Source organism: Synchiropus splendidus, chromosome 5 (genome assembly GCF_027744825.2).
Source record: "Synchiropus splendidus isolate RoL2022-P1 chromosome 5, RoL_Sspl_1.0, whole genome shotgun sequence".
Taxonomy (NCBI): domain Eukaryota; kingdom Metazoa; phylum Chordata; class Actinopteri; order Syngnathiformes; family Callionymidae; genus Synchiropus; species Synchiropus splendidus.
Window position 1 is genome coordinate 20,337,597 of NC_071338.1, and position 14,368 is coordinate 20,351,964.

A 14,368-nucleotide genomic window follows, 5' to 3' on the forward strand; every position below is an offset into this window, starting at 1 on the left:
CTTGGTCGGCCATCACTGTGTTCGTGGTGCTTGCTTACCGACCACCGTGTCCACCTCTTGCAGCAGCTGCAGCTCCACCTCCGGGTGCTGCTTGAGGAGCAGCAGCATGAAGAAGAGGGAGACCGACAGAGTGTCTGGTGCCGCGATCACCATCTCTAGCACGCACTGTGTCACGTCGTCGGCTGAGAGCTCCCCGTGGTTCTGAGGGAAGAGGGTAGAGGGAACATTCATTCTCAGCCTTGAGTTTTGATCGTATCATATTTCAGTACAATGCTAAGTCTTACGCACAAATCTACAAGGAAAAAAAGTGAGAGTCTAAATATAAAGTGTTGTCTAGTACATGGTAAAAGCAACATCCATCAGTACTGAGTGAGCCACCTGTGCGAAGATGAGCTCTGTGGTGAAGTTGATGCGGTCCAGTTTGTCGGCCTGCTCCACCTCTCTCCTCTTCTGCTCCACCAGACTCTCAATAGCATCATGAAGCTCCCGACTGTTCAACAGCAGCCAATATTTACACATGATCTATCTCCTGCTTTTGTACGTGAAGATGCAGAATGGCACGGAAGCGTCTTACGCGGCGGCTTTGTGCTTCTGGTGGATCCAGTCAAACTTGAAGTAGATGTCCGGCTTGATGAGCACAGTTTGCCACGTGTCGAAATACTTCTGAATCTTCAGCAGCAGCTCCTTCTCTGGACACAGAGAAATTGACTTGAATAATGGATGTGCTGCTATACTTTAGTTCTTTGAGGTCATGCTGCATTAGAAGTACAATGCAGATTCATGTGTTTGGATGTCTAAGTGAAGTGGTTTTTCAGTTGCCAGATCACAACGTAAGTCAATAGAGAAGTGTTTTAAAATAAAATTGGTTCAAACTGAAATGAAACCACTATAGTTTTAGCAGACTTAAAAGACTTGACTGCAATGTTCAATGTAAAAAACAAACAAACAAACAATGAGGTATTACAGATTTTCCGCTACCAACAACTTGGTTTTCCTTTGTCTTTTCCTGTATGAAAGTGGCAAACAATTTTTAATAACTTGTGAGAAAGTTATGAAAGTACTCTGATTCAAGAGGAGAATAACATGACACTTAACACAAACCGATCAAGTTGTACATGTTGAATGCTTTGAATCCACTGAAGTCAAGATGTGGTGAATTATTAAGGCATTAATAAACGGAGGGAGGAAACCGAAGTACCCGGATCTACAGTATCAATCTTCATTCATAACATCTAGAAGGTTTCTTCCTGTGACGACACATTTTATTGTGATCATCTCTCAGTGAACTCACCATTGATGGCGACACCCAGGAAGAGTCTGTTGGAGATGTCCACCACCGTGCAGCGCAGCAGCCCCAGCACATCCACCTGAGCCGCCTCCTGAGTGAAGTCCTCCAGGTGGTCCAGGTGAGTCTGTGTGGCCGTGCTGCAGACGTCTACCGTCCGCTGCAGACCAGGTCCGGTCAGAGCTGATGCACACAGAGCGCACAGGTGTCAGCCGGAGCTACAGCGGGCCGGGTGCGTGGTGCGGCTCACCTCTGCTGAAGTAGGCGCGGATCTTCTTCCACAGGGAGACGTTGTTGTTGAAGATGATGCCGCGCTCGTGCATGCCCAGGCAGCGGAGACCTGGCTGGCTGCCAAAACGTGAGGTGTAGTTTTGCTGCTTGAGTACGTGATGCACCGCTGATGCGCTAGTGAGGGACAGTAACATGGTGAAATGATGAAGTCACTTCAGACCGTAAGTGATTTCAAACTCACCTGCTGATTATTAGAGTCTCTTCTCCGTCGATCCAGACTCGCACTACATCTCCGTACCTGTTGTTATAGTAGTTGCTGGCAGTGCCAATCCCAGTCCAAATGAAGCGCAGGTACGACAGGAGTGGCCCCAGACCCAGCAGGTGTGGAGGGCCTGTTCAAACACAGCATGTTCAGTAAAAACAGCTCCGCTGCGACAGAGGAAGTAAACAGCACCTACCTGGAACTGCTTGCTTCTCGCCATGATTCCGAAGCATCAAGATGAGGAACAGCAGGGAGAGCAGAAGCCATGAGGCCCTGAAAACGCAAGGTGATCCCCCGGCCGTTGAATTGTGGGACACGGAGACCAGATCCAGCACCAGGGAGTCCAAACCCACAGGAGTCATCTCCCACTCACAACCTGACGCCACATCCATTTAGAAAGCAGATTCCAGCTCACCAAGCAGGACCGGACTCCTTCAAGTGATGGCCAGCCTTCGGGGGGGACGCGGCTCTTTATGCAGTCCTGGCTTGGGACCGGTTGGGTCAGGGCGAGGCACAGAGCCACAACATGAGAGCCAACTGTCAATAACACACCAATGACCTTGAGGGTTGTTCCCGTGCCAGAGTCCTTGGGTTTACAGTGCCGTATTTGACAGATGGTGAGGAGAAGAAGACGTTTGGCTTTGAACATCAAAGTTTGGACGGTGGACTCGTGAAGATCGGATATTGATATTATGACAAGGATTATCTCGCATTTACATTCTTGCGTTTTCACAGGAAAATGAATTGGTGCTCACAGACCACTGTGATCATTTCCTCACACCATTTGACTGAAACACCAATCCACACGTGAGCAGTTTATCAAGTGAACCCCATGATTCCCAGCTGCTTATTCCATATCTGACACGCGTCTGGAGGACTGTCGCACCGAACCTTGTTATTACTCAGCAACATTTCTATTTGGTCTAATGATCTTTTCATCTTTTGCCCAGTTCTCTGTGATTTATCAGCACGTCTGAGCAGGAGCACGCTCTGTGCCGCATCATTTATCATTTTGTGCTCTTATTATCAATATCCTTAATTTCCAGCGCGGCCCACTCCTTCACAGAAGGTTGAAGGTCTTCGCTTTCATCTGATATTGACGAGTGAATGTCTCGTGTCAGACGTTCGTGTGGACCACGAGGCTTCTACTGCACTTGGGATCAGCCTTTTCTGTGGCTCACCGCTGTTTATGGTTGCAACGTCTCTCCTCATCATAAAAATCCTTTTCATCAAGTTGTATGTTTTTTTTTTTTCAGAAGTTGAAGGTAATCGGTTGGACAAATGGAAGATAATGTTCCTATATATAATGCTACATTTACCATTGGCATTATAGAAATTTAGCCTTTTTTTAATAAATAACTTTCTTGGAATTCAAGATGCCAAATTTTCTAAAACACATTTATATAGATACTGTATATAAAATCTTCAACTACTCAAGCAGAAATGTGAACATAATTTAAAGGCATTTTATTGCAAGGTATTTTTTTCCACTGTAGTTCGTTTTTATTTTGAGGAGGAAGAAATACTATTAATATAAAATGATGTAATTTTGTTAGCATGTCTAATAACTATGAGAGAAGAAAAACAGACACGTTACGACACATTTGTTGGAGTAGAGGTCTGATATAGGTAGAGAGTTTGAGTGCACTGATGTTCTCCACCCTGGCGTCAGAAGTGGGATGATAACATGGGAGCCATATTGTGGGGGTCCTGAGATTGTGAAGATGATGCCTCGGGTTTATCCTCACAATCTGCGGGGCAAAGGTTCAAAGCTCAGAGTGAACACGTGTTCTTTATTCTTGTCATGTGCCTCGTGTACTTATCGACAGTGATCAACTGATCTGAAAAATAAAGTTTCTCTTTTTTGATTCGCATCCAGGGATTAACGTTCTTTTGTGACTGTGACTTTGCTCAGAAACATGGTTCAGTGAGTTCATCGTTGGAAGTGTTTCCTAACAGTGAAAAAACAAAACTACCCAGCACCAGTTGGCTCTCGTCTTTTCCTTTCATTTTGAATGTGTTTGTGAAACGCCGCAGCTGTTTACAGGGAAGGAGTGTTTGCTGAAGTGGCTCAGTGTCAGAGAGCGCGCCTCCGCCTCCACGCCAAAGAATGCGAGCTGCTGAAACGCTGGTCTGTGTGGCGGAGGAGCCGCTGTCATGGATGATGTCTGAGAGGGAGATTGTTCCGCATGATTAAGCCGTGACCCGGGCCCTTCAACAATGTTCCTGCTGAGCTCAGAGGTTAATGTAACCTTGTCTCTGAGCTCACTGTTGTGGTCAGCCGCATCTCTGTCTGTGGTCATGAAACAGGCCATTAGCATCATGACCATGATGACGAGGTGAAGAAGGAAAAAGATGTTTGTGATGAATTGCTTCAGTTTCTTCAGTTCAGCTCTGACTGTGACTGAGCTGCGTCACATTCCGCCAGTGAACAGATTTGTATCGTGTAATGTAGGTTTTTGCAATTGCAACTCTGCTACTTCACGTTTTGAAAGAGTTATGTGAAGAAATGTCAAGTCATATCCCTTTTGTCTTATGATCAGACAAAAGTGTTTGTCTTCATTAAATCACTAAATGTTATTTGTCTGATATTTTCAGTGGTTTGAAGACGCTGAGCGTATCGTGTCAGCGACTGCGGCGAGAGACGGAATGCTGAACAAGAACAATGAAAAACACTTGATATTCATGAATAAATGTGTTTTTCAATTAAAAATGTCTTGTTGAAGAAATGGCATTTTTCAAATGTAAACACATAACATGATCTGTGGATAAAAATGTACAAAAATATTTTTGGAGGAAATGAATGGCTAGATTTTTTAAGGGATAATAATAAAGAGAGAGACAAAAGACACTTATTCCAATGCAAAAAAAGGCCATGTCTCTAAAATGTGTTTTTCATTTTTATGGCATGAAAAAGTGTGGAACCTCTGTGCGACACATAAAATTCTCTTTCATTTTCGGTTCCTCCTCTTCGTAACCAAAAGTTTATCACAGTAAAGCGTCTCCCAGTTCTGTTTCCAGTTCATGAATGAGACGGTTTTACAGGTTGTTTGTGGTTTCGGTTGGTCTTCAGCGACTCTCTCTAGGACTGAGAGTTGAGCCGAGGACAGCAGCAGAGTAAAGGAAGTGCTCCTCAGGGTGGAAGTAGGTTCACATCTGCCGCAGCCTTTTCAGTTCCCCCACAAATGGCCATGACCCACAGCTCCAGGCAGCACAGCTCTTGCACTTGTGTCGCTCGATAAAACTGCATTTCTCCTGTTCGATGTTGGCTGCAGAAGAAAGAGGGACGTGCAGGGGTCAATGTACCATCACAGAGAGGCATCATGGGAGTGGGACAGAACAGAAAGATCCTGAATGAAGTGAAGACGATGACTTGTGGAGGAGAGACGATTCACCGTTGCACCTCTCTCTGATCATCACCAACATGTGCTGCCTCAAGGCTCTCGGTCATTACTGAAAATGAAGCCTCATTTGTTCAAGCGACGCAGAAACAGGTCATTGTTGTTATCACTGGTGGAAGAATGTGATTAGCTTCAGTGCCTGAGGTGGAGTTCTGGTGAAATAGGAGCCGCGATAACTGCAGCGCTTCAGCCGGGACATGGACTGCAGTGAGGATTTCACTGGTCAGTGCTGCAGAGACACACAGACTGTTGCTGGAGTAGAGCAGGAGTCCTGCTGACCTACAGTGGTGGAGAAAGGTGTTCGGACGCCCCTCGCACTGTGCTTTTTTTTTTTTTTAATCTGATGGTTTATTTATTTTTGGTTCAGTTTTGAACACATCTTCTGTTATTTGTTGACCTTTATACTGACAACGTTGTGAACTGACTTATTGAAACAGTCAAGAATTTAGTTTAGTTTTTTCCTGAAAACAATAAACAAACAAAAACAAAATTTCTATTTGTGTCTTCATAATGTATCCACAGCTTTGAAAAACATTTTACTACCAATTTTCACGATAATATTTGACATCGTTTAGTGTCAGGAGTGAAAAAAAGAGCAACTATGGAATTACAGGACTGTAACATTAACATGTTTATCGCACCCTGCCCATATCCAAAATTCCCAATTGTTAAAATTACATAACACGATTTGCGAAGAACTAACTGACTAAAATGCACAAAATGTTTTGGAGGACATTAATGGCTAGATTTATTTGGGGGGGAATAATAAAGAAAGAAAGAAAAAAGACACATTTTTAAATGCAAAAAAAAAAAAAAAGACACAATATCTTCTCTGGCATTGTTGGACCATGAAATCAAAATGACAGAGGGAAGGAAAATGATAAAAGTTGATGGGAAATTGGATAAAAAGATCACAGTATGACGTGTAGAAATGGGTTAAAATGCACATTAAAATAATTTGGCGGAAAATTCAAAGATCAAATAAATAAAACGATTAAAAAATAAAAAGCTTTTTTTCATTTCTACATAAAAAAGTGACACGATGGGGGAAAAAACACATGGAGTTTTGAGGGTGAAAATATGAAATATTTATAATTTATAACATTATAATTGGGTTTAAGTTTGGTTCTGAGCCCAGGTTGAGGTGATACATTTGTTTTGGATGGTTAAGAGGAAAGGGTTACGCCAATGAGAGGTCCTCACAAGGATAGAGATACGAGTGTGTGTGTGTGTGTGTGTGCGTGCGTGCTGTCTGATGTCACGCTGCCCACGGCGCTGCTCCAGAATGGGTCGAGCTGAATATAAATCAGGTGACTGGACAGGCCGGGGCTTCTTCCCAGACGAGCCCACTCCTACAGTGCGTTGTGTCCCGGACACACACACTCACTGGGCCAATCCTTCAGTTGGAAGAGCAACAGACAACAGCCACTGTGCTGTCAGGAGCGGCACCCCGCTGAGCCGGACCGGACCCTGTCTGCTGTTTCTACCTTTGGGCCGCTGGTCTCCGCGTGAATGCTGAAGTCTGCTCTGGACCCTCAGAAGGGAGGAGGGGAAGTCTTGACCATGTGGGTCCCGACCCCCAGCATGACTCTCCCCCAGCGCTTGGTTCTGTACGGGACATGCCTGCTGGCCCTGGCCAACTCTATGGGTCTGCTGGTTCTGCTGGTCCAGCAGAAGCAGCAGCAGCTGAGCCTGCAGCAGACAGACACCAGACTGAGCCAGGTGGAGCAGAGCTCGGTGGTAGAGTTTCTCCAGGAGGTCCCCAGGCAGGCAGGCCTGAGGGCCAGGGCAGAGGAACCGGGACAATCCCAGTACCAGTACTCCAGGAACAAGAGGAGCCAGGAGATGGAGCTGGAGATGGAGATGGATCGAGGGCAGCAGACGAGGGAGGTGGACCCAGAGGAGCTGTACCAGCAGGAGGTCAGCAAGGAGGTGGTGGAGGAGAAGCCGAGGAAGATGAAGCACAAGCATCTGCACAAGCAGGGCGTCCAGAAGATCCACACTCAGGAGGACATGATGATGATGATGACGTACTCTATGGTGCCGGTCAGTTGGATCATGAACTTCCCAGCTGTTGTGTCTGATTCCACTCAGCTTCAAAGACGCTTCTCTCCTCAGATCAAACTCTTGATTGACATCTGCAACAGCTCCAAGGGCGTCTGCATCGCTGGTAGGTGGCTACACTCTTAAAACTCTTTTCCAAGCACGGCACCGCTTTAAAACGTCTCCATCCTCTCTGTCTCAGGACCCCCGGGACCCCCTGGTGAGCAAATACCTCTTCACTGTGAAGCTCCTTTTGTGGTTTACTGACCCATGTCCTCTTTAGACGGAGTCCATTCAAATCTGGCTGATGTGTTTTTGTAGGTCTGCCCGGAGCGGACGGCCTGCCGGGCTACAATGGGACCGATGGTCTCCCTGGGCTGAATGGAGTGCCGGGGGCCGACGGCAAGAGAGGGAGAAGAGGTAGGAGAGAGGTTGTTGTGGTCACTTCATGAGTGTATGTTCAGGGTTTGACGCCTTTCATTTGGATTCCCACCTCCAGGAGAGAAGGGAGAGCCAGGTGTCCAGGGGGAGCCGGGCCCCCCGGGGGAGAGTTCGCAGTCCAATGATGTCATCGTCGAGGGTAAGGCTAAACCATGACGCCCCTCAGACTTGTTTCACTTGCGCTACTTTGCGTGTCACAGGTCCACCGGGACCTCCTGGACCCCCTGGTCCTCCTGGTGCCATGGGTCCTCCAGGGCCTCAGGGGCCTCCCAGGTTAAGGCACAGCAGAGCACACCTGCAGGCAGCAGAGTCTCTTGGTGAGGTTTTCAGTTGGTTTCCATGAGGGGATTTTGAGTAGTCAGGAGCCAAGAGTCGACGATATTCAGGGTGACTCTTTCTCAAAGCTCTTCACGGCATACCGAACGACGACACCTTGAAGGACACCGGCAGGCCGAGCGAAAAGCCGCTGAAGAAAAACGGTGCGTTCCCAGACGCTAGCTGAAGACCACCAGACTGAGCTGAGGCTGATGTTGTGTATCGCTGTGGGCCCTCAGAGTGCCTGATCAAGTCTCTCACCGACCCCAGAGATGTGGTGAAGATGGAGAGCACTTACGGAGCCTGGATGAAGGACACGGCGCTGAGCAGTGACCAGACAGTCTGGGTGGCGGAACACTTCTCCGGTAGGTTTGCGAGAAAGCTCAGCACTGACATCAGCTCACCAGCCCCCCCCCCCAGGTCGGGTGGTGAAGGAGTACCGGAGCGTCGCCTCCTTCCTGAACAGCAGCAGCCACACTGTGGACGTGAGGAAGTTCTACCACGGCTGCGGACACGTCGTCCACAACGGCTCCTTCTACTACCACATCGCTGGAACTTCTCTGCTCGCCAAGTGAAGCCTCAGCTGAAGCACGAGGGGTTTCTCCACGGTTGTTAAAACAGTTGTTCTTCTTACGCAGGTTTGACTTTGCCACTAAGAAGCTCCAGACTCTGGCGGTGGACTACGCCCTGCACCACAACCTGGATTACCTGCTCCAAAACTCCAAGACCTACTTCAAGGTGGCGGCGGACGAGAGCGGCCTGTGGCTGATCTTTGCCTCCAGCCTGGACCAGAGCATCACCGTGGCCCAGCTGGACCAGAAGAGCTTCTCCATCACCTCCTACATCAACACCACCTACCCTCGCACCAAGGCGGGCAACGCCTTCATCGCCTGCGGGGTTCTCTACGTCACCGACACCAGAGACACCAGGGTGACCTTCGCGTTCGACCTTCTGAAGGGGAAGCCGGTCAACATGACGTTCGACGTCAGGTCTCCCGGCGGAGTGCTGGCCATGCTGTCCTACAGTCCCAAGGACCGACAGCTGTACGTGTGGGACCAGGGGAAGGTCCGGGTCCACGAGGTCCACTTCATCTCTGACGAGTGAGACCACGCTAGCTCACCGCCGCCGCCGACCTGGACCATCACTGTCTGATGAACTCCTCTTTTTCATTTATTTATTTGTATTCAGTCTGATCTTTATGTCACATATAAGTATGTATTTAACAAAGATTCTGAGTCTGGCCTCCAACTTTCACATGGCAATAGACATCTGTAACTTAACAAGTCAAACTTGTGATGCGACTAATGTCCTCCCCGATCTGACTGTCTTTCAACAGTCAGATACATTGTGATGCATATTCTGGCTTCAGAAATATGAGGCTCAGTTCAAGCCGACTGGGCTGCATGTCAGACTGGGGCTGCGTTTTCCATGACTGAGTTATGTGGAAAAATACCTAAAGATGAAAAAGTATTCAGACGTTCTTTGTTACTGCTGGGTATATAAAACCGGTTTGCTTTAAAGGAAACAGACTGTGTGTTCGTATTTGTCTGAAAATAAATGTCACTCTGTCCAATAACAGTTCACAGCAAAACAGCTTGGGGCAACACAGCTAGCACCAAAGACTTAGAGCAAGTCTGGCTCTTTCTTATTAAGGGTTTCTTCCCTCCGTCCCAAAACATACCCACGTAATTTCATGACTGGAAACTGTCCGTAGGTGTGAGGGACTGAGACAGTCTCCTGCAACTAGTTCTTCGTGGACAATAGAAGCTGAGGAGACGCCGGGTTGATGTGGGCAAAACTTTAGGGAAAGAATTTGTTGTTTTTCCCGATGTGAGCGAAAGCTTTATTGTGTTGTGTATTAGAGATGGAACTACACAACTTTGCAAGAGCGTTTCCGACAGAGTGATATGTGTGTGTTGCTGCTGTACCTCCTGCTCCAGGCACCTGTGAACCTCTGATGTACTTGCATGGCCATGGAATGTGTCTTTGTCTACACTCATAGTCCTGTAGAGAAGCAGCATGGAACTTTATTGACAGCAACAAGAACTCAAAAGCAGTGTCCGAGCACCTGATGAAATAAAAACAATTTATTCACTTTACAAAGGTAAAACTGGCCATGACCTGTTCTGTTCTTGCACATCTTCAGGCTCAAGTGCCCTGGTAAGAGTCGACCCGTGATATTGGCCCCTGGTGCCAAACATGCGCACGCTCACACACCAGACACCAGCAGGACCTCTGAGGATACACTAGATACACATACAGTACACATGGAGGGCACAGCGAGGGAAGAGAAACACAAACCTCTTGAATAAATACCATACATACACAGAGAACGCACAACTAATCCAGCTGGTATGATAAAAACCTAAATAAAGAAATACCTTTATGTTTGTACAAGCTCTCGTGATATTTCATATATCTATCTGTATATATATATATATATAAATATCTATTTATATCATTTATATATTAAAACTATCTCAAACATTTCACCACGAGGCCGGACGCAGCCACACATTCATTTGTATTTAACAGGTTCTTCATCGATACTCGTCTTAAATAAAGGTTAGTGTCTCCAGAATTTGAGTGCAAATATCACTGTCCTCGGAATGAAACGGTTAAAAACAACTAGCGAGGTAAAACAGACCAGACTGTGCTGCTCTTTTCACGTCAGAAACAGTTAAAACCCCCTTTACATTCCTAAAATAAAAAGGCAATAAGTTAAACAGTTTCACGATGGAATGGTCGAATTAAAAAAAAACAAAAAAAAAAAAAAACAGACAGAATGATATCATGTGCAAAACCAGGAAATGGACTTTTGTGTTTCTGCTCAGGGAGTTTTGATGTCGGGAACAGACGGATGGAAACACTGAAATCACAGTCACGAGAGCTTAACACGTCGTCTTCCAAACAGGAATGTTCTAGCAATCTGCCGCACAAACAGGCATTGGGTGGGTGGCTGGGTGGGAGGGAGGAAGGGGGGCAGGCAGGCAGGCGCACGGACGGCAGACACAGCAGCACAGGTGGACACGGACCTGCCGGGGCTCAGGGCCAGAGCGTATGAGCCAGTGAGGGGTTTCACTACAGGGGCCACGCTTCCATTAGGGCAGAGACGCGGGGGCAGGGGGGCGGGACCATTGAAACAAATTCCAACAACTCGATTCACACTGGAAACCACTGACTGGAGAACAAACCACAGTGCTGGTTACAGTAGATGCTAAGAGAGTTTCAGCCGTGGGCACAAAATGACGACAGTTACACACTTGAAAAATTTGCTTGAGCACTTGTACAGAGCACTATCAACAGACCTGTGGTTGCACCGCGTAACGAGAACAGGACATGCATAGCTTCCCTATGGACACACTCTAAGAGCTGAGATTCTTCAAGAAAAGGACGACAAATCTAGCTTTGAAATCAAGTATGCGGCCTGCGGCTTCGCCCTCAGCCTCCGGAAATGAGAAGGATTTGCAGCTCTGTTTCACGCCGGGCCCGACAGCCAACCTAGCAACACTGGGAGGGCGCCGGTCAACAGCCGAGCCGCTCCGCCGCCCATATCAACCAAGCGCAAGTGTGACGGAAGCCTGTCCTCCCGGGGGTCGTGGTTACAGGATGTCCGCCAGGCTGCAGGGGATGTTGTACCGGTCGGGCAGGACCCTCATCTTCAGGGTGCCGTCCGCGCCGCAGGTAAAGATGCGGTTGCCCGGCCGGGTCTCCACCTGCATCACCCCGGCGCCGATGTTGCGGAAGATGGACTGCTTGGCGTGTTCGGTGCTGAACGAGTGCATGAGCCCGTGACCCGCCAACTTCCACACCTGCAGGGCGAGAGAACCACTTTGGATTGTGCGTGTGTTGAGCGTGACGTGCGCCTCCGGTCCAGGCATTTCTTTGTTTGGACTTCAGGTCATGCAATACATCTTCTTTTCTCACATGTATGTCACACTTTCCCCAAAACTTTTTTTGTATTTTTTGAACACAGTTGTCCTTCTAATTATTCTTTATAAGATTTGTAATGAAAAACTTTCCTTTTGAATTAAAGATCAAGTCAGACTGTATAGATTTTTTTTCTTCTTCTTCTTGTCCTTTCGGCTTCTCCCTTCAGGGGTGGCCACAGCTGATCATCTTTCTCCATCTCACCCTGTCCTCTGCTTCCTCTTCTCTCAAACCTACAAACCTCATGTCCTCCTTCACCACCTCCATCAATCTCCTCTTTGGCCTTCCTCTCCACCTTCTGCCTGGCAGTTCCAACCTCAACATCTTCCTACCAATGTACTGTCTCTCTCTCTCCTCTGTACATGTCCAAACCATCTCAGTCTAGCCTCTCTGACTTTGTCTCCTAAACACCTGACATGTGCTGTCCCTCTGATCTACTGCTTCCTGATCCTATCCATCCTGCTCACTCCCAGAGAGAAGCTCAGCATCTTCATCTCTGCTACCTCCAGCTCTGCCTCCTGTCTTTTCCTCAGTGCCACTGTTTCCAAACCATACAACATTGCTGGCCTCACCACAGTTGTGTACATCTTCCCTTTTGTCCCTTCCGACACCCTTTTGTCACACATCACACCTGACACTTTTCTCCAATTATTCCATCTTGCCTGCACCCGTGTCTTCACCTTTTTGTCACACTCTCCATGGCCCTGGACGGTTGAGCCTAAGTACTTAAAATCCTCCACCTTTTTTATCTCTGCATCCTGTAACTTCACCTGTGCACTTGGCTCCCTCTCATTCACACAGACTATATAGATTTTTCATTTCATTATTCAACCAGTTTCTGAATAATGTGTCTCACCAGGAGCATTTTTACAGCGAGAAGTGAACATTGATTTGTAAGTAACTTTCCATACTAGCTATAAAGGACCCCGACATCATTCCGTGTTTACTTGTATAGTCAATAGTTCTTGAGGACAAAGAGCAGGGATAGTAGTCTGAATTCAAAATTTGAAAGTTGAAAAAAGTTAAAATGCTTGGCCGAATACTGAATAATGCAGAATGTCCAACGTTTTTTTATTTAAACCATGTCATTCTCGAAGCAATGACTCGCAGAATCTGATCATGGAGGGTCTGGCTTTTATCATCGTAGTAGAGCCCAAATCTGAGGGACATTTAACAATCACCAGAGTGTGATCCTCCTTCAGATATTGACTGGTTTTAGTTCTGAGCTGCGAATGACAAAAGCTTTTTATAGCTTCCAGGGGATGTTTTGCTGAGTCACTGAGAGTGTAAGGGAGTTGTGTGTGTGTGTGTGTGTGTGTGTCTCACCTTCATGTTGCCCTCGGCGGAGCCAGTGACGAAGAAGTCCTCGAAGGCATCCAGTGCCAGAGCCTTGATGGCCGAGTCGTGGGCCTGGAAGGTGTGGAGCAGCTGCCTCTGACGGATGTCGAACACACACACGAAGCCTTTCCGGCCTCCGGTGATGAGGAGCTGCTGTTTGGGAGCGTACTGCAGCACTGTGGCTCCATTCTCGTGGCAGGGGAACGCTGCGAGGAGCACATGTAGAAGTGAAAACTCTGTGTAATACGAGCTACTGTGTTCTCAACAAGGTATTCAGCTAATACTAGTTAGAGAAATGCAAAATTCAAGTCAACTTGAAGTCAAAAACTAGTAGTTGCATCTAAATGACACCATTTGGGAGGCCTACTGAGGTCATACAAGACTTCAGTGGTGGCTTTCCTACCGTGGACCATAGTATTGCTTGGAGAAATCAGCGTGTCCCACAGGCAAACGTTTCTGTGGAGGACACAACGTGTTGCTGTTCATCTGGTGCAGGAAACCATGTGCCTGTTCATCACTGGCATGACTCTGACCTGTTATCGTTGGACTGCCCGGCTGTGGCGATGAGACTGGAGGATGTGATGAAGGCGAAGTCTCCACAGGTCTTGGTGTGGCACTGCCAACTCTGCAGCCAGGAGCGTGAGCACATGTTAGGTTCTGTTGGGACTTTCAGGATTTGTCTCAGGGTCGTGACCTCACCAGGTAGGGCTTGGGGTTAGAGGACGTCTGATTGACCTGCCAGAGACTCAGGAAACCCTCGCCGTCAGCGACGCCACACTGGAGGACCAAAACACAACAGTGAACATCAAACACAGACAGAGGGCTGGCTGGGAAGGTGCGCGGTTACCTTGTTGCCCTGGGAGTTAAAATACAGGCGGGTGACTCTGGCGTTGCCGGCCTGTCTGAAGCAGATGAGCTGTTGAGGTCGGTTCCACTCGAACATCCTCACGCTCCCATCCTGAGCCCCTGTCATGTCTGAAACCCAGACACACAAACACACGGTGGAACCAAGAAAAGCCTTCTGTGTGTAAGAGTGAGGGCAAGTGAGGAGGCTTACAGTATTGATATATGGGGTGTGACGTCATTCTCTTCACATTATTGAGGTTCCTCTTCATGATCTGG

The 14,368-nt window shown here is 47.6% G+C and overlaps 2 protein-coding genes and 1 long non-coding RNA gene across 12 annotated transcripts in view; 2 read left to right on the plus strand and 1 right to left on the minus strand.

Moving 5' to 3' along the window:
* The window catches only part of LOC128758709 (uncharacterized), a 30,836-nt gene extending 25,248 nt beyond the window's left edge, over positions 1 to 5,588 (plus strand). For 3 of the 5 annotated variants that reach the window (XR_008414536.1, XR_008414537.1, XR_008414538.1), the window contains one exon: positions 64 to 1,272. This is a non-coding gene — a long non-coding RNA (uncharacterized LOC128758709). The other 2 variants (XR_008414540.1, XR_008414539.1) reach the window with 2 other exon arrangements.
* A 1,012-nt stretch (positions 5,589 to 6,600) lies between these two features.
* On the plus strand, positions 6,601 to 10,255 carry gldn (gliomedin). Its single transcript, XM_053864949.1, has 10 exons — positions 6,601 to 7,225; positions 7,298 to 7,349; positions 7,425 to 7,442; positions 7,544 to 7,642; positions 7,722 to 7,802; positions 7,864 to 7,980; positions 8,068 to 8,142; positions 8,218 to 8,343; positions 8,399 to 8,549; positions 8,617 to 10,255. Exons 1-10 carry the CDS (start codon positions 6,692 to 6,694, stop codon positions 9,080 to 9,082), a joined length of 1,719 nt encoding a protein of 572 aa, XP_053720924.1. The 5' UTR covers positions 6,601 to 6,691; the 3' UTR covers positions 9,083 to 10,255.
* dmxl2 (Dmx-like 2) overlaps positions 9,764 to 14,368 on the minus strand; it is a 30,220-nt gene continuing 25,615 nt past the window's right edge. For 2 of the 6 annotated variants that reach the window (XM_053864943.1, XM_053864947.1), the window contains 7 exons: positions 14,304 to 14,364; positions 14,094 to 14,221; positions 13,946 to 14,023; positions 13,780 to 13,871; positions 13,650 to 13,702; positions 13,235 to 13,452; positions 9,764 to 11,790 (listed from right to left, as the gene is read on the minus strand). In XM_053864943.1, the coding sequence (XP_053720918.1) occupies positions 11,581 to 11,790; positions 13,235 to 13,452; positions 13,650 to 13,702; positions 13,780 to 13,871; positions 13,946 to 14,023; positions 14,094 to 14,221; positions 14,304 to 14,364 (840 nt within the window). In that variant the 3' untranslated portion in view covers positions 9,764 to 11,580. The remainder of the gene's footprint in view (positions 11,791 to 13,234; positions 13,453 to 13,649; positions 13,703 to 13,779; positions 13,872 to 13,945; positions 14,024 to 14,093; positions 14,222 to 14,303; positions 14,365 to 14,368) is intronic. The other 4 variants (XM_053864945.1, XM_053864944.1, XM_053864942.1 and 1 more) reach the window with 3 other exon arrangements.